At 45.7% G+C, this 7,000-nt stretch overlaps 1 protein-coding gene across 1 annotated transcript in view; it reads left to right on the top strand.

The window, feature by feature from the left end:
• Window positions 1-2,268: 2,268 nt before the first annotated feature.
• T265_09115 (hypothetical protein) overlaps window positions 2,269-7,000 on the top strand; it is a gene marked incomplete at both ends in the record, with an annotated part of 13,309 nt that continues 8,577 nt past the window's right edge. Inside the window, 4 exons of the mRNA XM_009175106.1 lie at window positions 2,269-2,560; window positions 4,000-4,397; window positions 4,658-4,788; window positions 6,326-6,499. Coding sequence (XP_009173370.1) covers window positions 2,395-2,560; window positions 4,000-4,397; window positions 4,658-4,788; window positions 6,326-6,499 — 869 coding nt within the window. The remainder of the gene's footprint in view (window positions 2,561-3,999; window positions 4,398-4,657; window positions 4,789-6,325; window positions 6,500-7,000) is intronic.

Below are 7,000 nucleotides of genomic sequence, written 5' to 3'. Positions count from 1 at the left end.
CGGTCGCCCAAGCAAGAGAAGTGGGTTTGATTGAAGTACTCCACCTTGAGTCGTTGACTCGAAAATCTGGCCCACAAGGCAGTGGGACGATGTAGGGTTTTGTCCATAGATCTTTACCCTGGCTTCTGGCTCACAGGTCTGATCCACTTTTCTGCAGAGTGCCGGCCTAGTCCGACGACGTGCGGAACAAGGCATTGTTGTCCCACTCCTAGTGCAGCTGCGCTCAGCAGATACCTTTTGAGCAGCACCGGACTCCGGTTTTAAAGTATCCCGACCGTATTGAATAATGCGCCCACAGTCAACCACAAAGTGATCAGTGTTAGGTTTTCAGTCTCGAACTTTTCTCGGCCGTCTTTCCTCAAGGAGAGACATCATCTCTGATTCCACAGAAAATGGACAACCTTAGTTGCCTGGGGGAAACATCCAACTGCGTTTACAACCCTATCGCAGAAGATGGTACGACTTTATCCCCAGACCGCTTCGTTGTACGACCACTACGGGGAAGGGGAGGCGAGGTGGCATAGTGTTTAGGGTGGGCATTTGCTGATCGGAATGTTTGTGGTTCTAACTCAACATCTGCATCTCGACTTCTCCTATCTAGGTTTGGACGGCCTGGCAGTATCCTAGTCCTGGTGCTCCCTTCGGGTGGCATGGCAGCTAAGCACCGAAAGAGTGGTACAGCTGGGCGATTGATTGGCATTGTTCTCAGCGACCGAGGTGAATTTTCTGTGGTTCAGTGGTTGCTGAATGATAGTGGTCTCTGTGGGGTTCATCTGGCAATATCTATGAGAGTATCCTGTAAACGATCCGAAAATCGCTGTCCGTTTGTCATGTCTTCTTATGCCCCAACACACAACAGCCCTGTCACTCTAAAAGAGTTCTTATGACTGTTTGAGCGCCTTGTTACCGTGGTCTAAGAGCTCAGATACAGTGGTTTCTGAGAATATGAATGTGCAGTTAGTGCTACCGATGCTCGACGGTGGGTCCTTTTGGACTGGAGTCCAGACGAATGGACAACGGCGGACGCCTGCTGCAGTAATGTGCTGACCACAGTACTAACTTCCGAAACAGCCAAAGCCGCCTGAACATATGGTGCCCCTCTCATTCGAGTCTTATCCAATACAGGTAGAACACATCGCCATCCACGCGTTAGTTGTTTGGGTTGCTGGTTGTTGCTCGTTCTGAAGCACCTATTTGGGTTATGATCAGGCATTTCTTCGTTTTCGCTCGTTGCCATGTCTTTCGGGGGACGGGCATGCTCCGAACACCTCGCTTACCCATTACTAAGCTGTGGGAGACTAATGTGAATCAAATCCACCAATGCTGCCGGTTAAATTTCCTTTCGGATTATACACATGCTGTTCACTGTTGTTGGAAAGATGCGTGGTGCTCCGCTTGTGTAATCGCACAACCTACCAGATTTAAGCTCCAGCTCTCGAGCAACAAGAAAATTGCCCCAAGCTCAGACATGGATTCATTTTGGTCGAGAGAACTATCGAAATTTGGGCAAAAGGAAGACCAGCCTGGCTGATTGAAAAAGCTGAGGGTAGGGGGGAAGCAAGAATCCCTGGGCATATACTAAAAACAATTCCAGCTGATGCGCGTAACAGGCCCAACTAGAGCCCCGATGAGCGAGACGATCACTAAAATGGGACACGATTGAATAGCCGAGTTGGACACTTTCAACAACGATTGAACCCACCACCATTTGCTCAGCTGGATTGTCAACTCGTGTCGGTGCTATGGACAGTCAGCTTGGTACCCGTGATGGCTTCAGGAATGTGTGAATGTCTTTCCTCCGTCAAGCATCGTGGAGCTGCTGTTTCTGACGAACTCTCACTCGCTGTGTTTAAAGATGAAGGTTAAATACTCAGTCAGGGTTTGTCTACTTTACTTGCCTCCATCTCGGCAAATGAGACCAGGTGTGAGCGGGTAATACTGGTCATTTTCAGGAAGTGCTTGCACTGAGTGTGGGAATCAGAGGAACTGGGTTGACCCCTCCTGTAAGGAGACTTCGCACGATTGACACCCCTTGGAGATCTTTCTACACAGTCATTCGTAACGTGGATAAGTACAGGGCGGTTGAAATTTAATTAGTTTAGATGATATGTTTCTTAATTATTCTTCTCAGGCATGTTTAATATTTGTTGATAACACTAAATGGGACACGACAAATGAGATAGCTTTTGTCCCGCCAGTTTGATGACCGTCTTTCAACCTTTGTATCGGTCTTGTGTCAGTATTGCCTCCATTTCTGTTTTTCTTTCAGCGTCGCCCTCTCTGAGGCCCATTGCAGTTTATGGAGTCGAGATTATTGGGGCCACTCACGCTGTTCAATCGAAGTTGTTTGTTCATTCCCTATACGGCTGTTGGGTGCGATAATTTTACCGGATAATGCGTCCGTTGTTGACCAACCGTTCCTTGCCCTTGTTTCTCTGCTTTCGGAACCATTGGTACAGGCGTGGGTTTCTTCCTCCTGATGTTGAACCCGGTCGGTATCCATTTCCTAAGCGCCAAGTACCTTCATGCGGAAGGCTCTCCTTCTCTGAGCGTATGACAGGTATGTACATTTTTGTCGAGTCTATTTTACGTTTCTTTCTGGTAACACCTCTTTATTGTAATTATTTTTGCGTAGCTATAGATATACATCAGATACGGCAGCGAAGAGACTGACCTTATAAGTGTGCGACTTTTAGCATGCATCATCAACTCACCAAGCTATGCCGCAGAATGGTCATACTTCATCCACAGAGTTTCTACTGGGTTGGCCAGCGCATGAAGGCCTTAACGCAGAATTGAAATCAACTTGGAAAATCTCGAATATGAGTCTGGGTGCACGGAATGCAAGGACTCGAAGGCTTGACGTGACTCAGCACCTAATACGCGAATTCCTTGACCGGAAGGTCCGTGGTTTGAACCCAACCTACGATTCTCGACTTCTGTCTAGGCTTGGGCAGGCTGAGTATCTCACCCTTCACGCTTCCTCCATGTGGTATGGCAGATGTGCACTGTTGCGAGAGTCAACTAGTTCCAGGACGAGATTAGAAGGAAGACGGAATAGAAGGGCGTAGTGTACGTTTCAATCGTCTAATAACGGCAGTACATAAGCTGAAAATATAGAGTGAGAATTACGAGTTAATGGGGATTGTAAAGGTATAGTTTATATAGTCATGACGTGCACCAAAAGGGTGTTACAAATGAACGATTGTTATATGTAATAACAGTATTTTCTCAGCTTAGTTCTTAACCTTCCAAGCTACGTTCCCGTCTAAACAACCAACAAAGATGTGCAATGTGTATGTACATCTAAAAGAGGTGAAAAACACATGTACAACTGGTCCCATATAGTGTGTATTTAGCGACACCATTCTGGAAATTCCGATGCCTTCTGGATCCCTCATTGAAAATCGGCATTCGGTGGGTACAGGATCATTATTGGCTGTTGGGTCTAGAGTTCTCCTTGATGCTGGACTGACAAGCGGTCCGATCTTCCGACTAATCGCGTGCGTGATAGACCTCTTGGGTGCAGCGGCCCCTAACTGCGGGGGGTATAGCGGTATGTTGGCGGAATTCCGCCTAACATTACATTTAGTGCAAAGAAAGAGATTTTGGACTGGGACCCGCGAACTGTGAGTTACCGGACGAGAGGCCTCTCTCCCGACAAACACAGCCTCCCAATATTCCAGGTTTAGGCTTGGAACAAGCGCAGCCATTTTCTCCCTGAAATTTAGACTCCTGTGCCAGTATCACCACTTACCGTTCCATTGCAGTCGGGGTTTTGAACCTAATGCTTTGGTTGAGGATCCTAACCGTCGTTTTCGCTAGTTTTGAGTTCCCTGGAAAAATAGCTCATAAAACCAATAAATACGATAAATTGCACGTTTGAATACAACAGAAATAAAAGTGATTTATGACACAGTGGAAGGTGTTTTTGGAAGTTAGTACATACGGAATCATGTCGTGCTCCTGTGACTTGCTCTGTTTTTCGTCTTTCAACAGAACTCAATAAGAAACCTCTTAGTCTGGAGACATTGGAACCAGTTGACATTGGACTTCCATTCAGAGCCCCTCTGCTTTCCTCACAACGATTTCACACCAAGCGTCCTGACTTGGAACCCGCGGCTAGAAAGCGCCAGTTAACCGTCCCTATTGATTCGGTCCACTCTGCCCTGGAAGACACTCAAGCTCCACTAAGGCGCCTTTCTGCCGCAAGACATTTCGACATTTTCAACGCTTTGTTTGGGCCACCGCACTTTTTCGTACCTCAGATTAATTTTGACGTGTATTATCCCTACGTCGCTGCTGATGTGCAACCGTCAGCTGGTAGTACCGCATCCGACTCGACCAGTGTTGTTCCCGTATTCAGTGGTAACTTAATCACCCCAGAATGTGCAATGGTACGTGTTGGTGACTATGTCTAATGGATTTTTTTTCCCAATCTAGCTATTCCTAATTAAGCTAGTTTTGTCCGGTTACCTGTGACGTGCTCATGAAAAGCTTAAAGCTCTGCTGAAAAACTGGCAGACGATTAAGTAGTTTCAATTAGACTGAATATCATCCATCCACTCAGCTTGCGCTTTTTATGGCGTACCGGTATATGTACCTGTCGATATCTCGTATTTCAATTCAGTTTCGTGTGGAATTCCTCCAATTTTAGGTTCCTCCGCTTATTGACCTTTCCACAACACCAACGGACCACTTATGGACACTGGTCATGAGCTGCCCAGACGAACCGATTGGAGGGGATGATGGTTCAAATGCGGCAAATGAATATCTGCACTGGGTGGTGTAAGTTTCACTTGACCCTGGGCTTCTACCTGTGAAAATCACTATGTTGTGATTCATCTTAATTTACTTCCGTTTCCGGATTTGCCTTCTTTTGGCAGTCATTTTGTTCAACTGTCTTAGATTCAACCAGATGAGAACATCATTAGGATGCTGTGTTTCGTTTCTTTACCAGAGAGAGCTTAAGATAGCTCGTAAATATGATTTATTGACCAGAGGGTACATATTTCGAGCCCATTCCTATTATTTCGTCGTTCTCGTGCATTACAAACACGCAACGGAGGGCTGGGCAACTGTTTGCCGAATCAGTTGCATCTAGTTAGGTTCTTTCTTGAAAGTCACAGTGGCGAACTTTCCCAGGCCAGTCGGGATTTTATGCTATATATTAGGGTCGTGAAACAGTTCCTTGTAGTTGCAAGTTTGTTGCAACGGGAATGTATTCAAAGCATGCTGGGCGTATCAGTGTGTGTGTAAAACATACATGGGACATTTACTGAAAAAATGTATGAAAAGCTATGTGCGAATACCGTCGGTTTGGATTCATTATTGAAAATGGACGAAGTTGCTTACACCCAGCCAGGTGTAAATCCAATTTGTGTATCAAATTTTATCATGACAGTTGACAGCGCTGTCACATACAACTTTTTCTATGCACCTGCCATCAAGTGCGTTATTTCTCGAGTGATTAGGGTTTTTCATATTTCTCTTTTGGGGCCAACACACACTTTGCATTTCCCGCTGTAGAAAGGAACTTACTAAAGTGGATATCCTCAACAACAGCCTATACGTTTAACTCTTAGATTCCCCGTAACCGTTGTTTATCACTGGCCTAAAGTACACCTCTCACCCAGATGTTTACATCTTACAGGAAATTGACAAACGCAGCAGTTGCTCCCATATTGGTGATGTGTAGAAGATTGATTCACCGGACATGGATGCCAAAATCCCTTTCTTGTGTATATATTTCCAGCTTATGATTCATGGTCATGTGAAGATTTGGACTTTCATACTGTATCCCTCTGTCGATTGCTTCTTCCTTTGTGTTTATACCTGTTATTAGAGCGAAGGTATCTGAGGAAGGTATTAGGCACCTCGATTCGCAAGTTTGTCCCCAGGTGACACATTGACTAGGGTTTGAAGGTGAAACCAACTCTACCATGGAATACCTGCGATTGGGCTGTCTGCGTCCCAAACAGAAGTCAGTCTGTTTCAACTGCGTTCCACAGTACTTCACCAATTAGAATGTTGTATTTAAACATTGGCTATTCGCATTTCGAAGTGCGTTTCTTTCTTCGAGAAAGATTCAGTCGCAATTGATTGGAAACCGTTTACGTGTCTCGTATAGGGAATCTCGCAATTCATTTCTAAACTAGACGTGGCTAGACATTCAGCGTTTTACCCGAAAACCATTCTGAGACGGAACACCGAACGAACTATTTTGCGAGAAGTGTCCTTTCGTTGGACGGCAAGGGACTGTGTTTGGCCGCTTTGTCTATACTTTGTGTTCACAGTACATTATGCTTTCACATCCCACATGCAGGACAAACCTTCAAGTTTGTGGGGAAGACGAGCCGGCCAAAGGGGATGAAATCGTTCCCTACCTTCCTCCGCTGCCATATGTAGGCACCGGATATCATCGCTATGTTTTCATCCTATACCGGCAGGACAATGGACGGGTTGATTTCACTCCCATGAAGCGAGGGAAAGCTGTGGGGTAAGTATGCTACCACTGTTGCTCACTGTTTTGTTCTGTCATATCCGTGTGGTTGATCTACCTAATATCTTCAGTGAGTCCCGAATGCCCGTAGGAATTTTGCTGTGCACTGTTTGGTTTGCAGTGTCCGTGTAGTGTCAACGACAGTCCGGTGGGTTTCTTTTTGGCTGAACTCCGCCTACTCATCCCTTTGAGTAGTAAGGTCACAAAGCGTTCATTTTCATAAGTAACAGCAACGTGAATTAGAAACTGGTGAACCCATCGTGTACAACCATGTGTATTGAGTACTGGAACGCCGCACTCATCAATTTTCTACCGACGGCGAGAATCTCATGTAAAGCCCTTATAACGCTCAAGTTTTTGGATTCATTCAATCAGCAGACGGTTTATTTCATCTAAATGCTGGATATTTTCTGAAAACGACGATTGCGGTGTCACCCGTTCTTTGATCACATCTTGCAGCGTGTCCAACCAAGCCCGGTATCCGATCGATATGCTTTA

This window comes from Opisthorchis viverrini (genome assembly GCF_000715545.1).
Source record: "Opisthorchis viverrini unplaced genomic scaffold opera_v5_257, whole genome shotgun sequence".
Lineage (NCBI taxonomy): Eukaryota > Metazoa > Platyhelminthes > Trematoda > Opisthorchiida > Opisthorchiidae > Opisthorchis > Opisthorchis viverrini.
The sequence above is the reverse complement of the archived record's forward strand: the minus strand, read 5'-3'. Positions and strand labels throughout refer to the sequence as shown.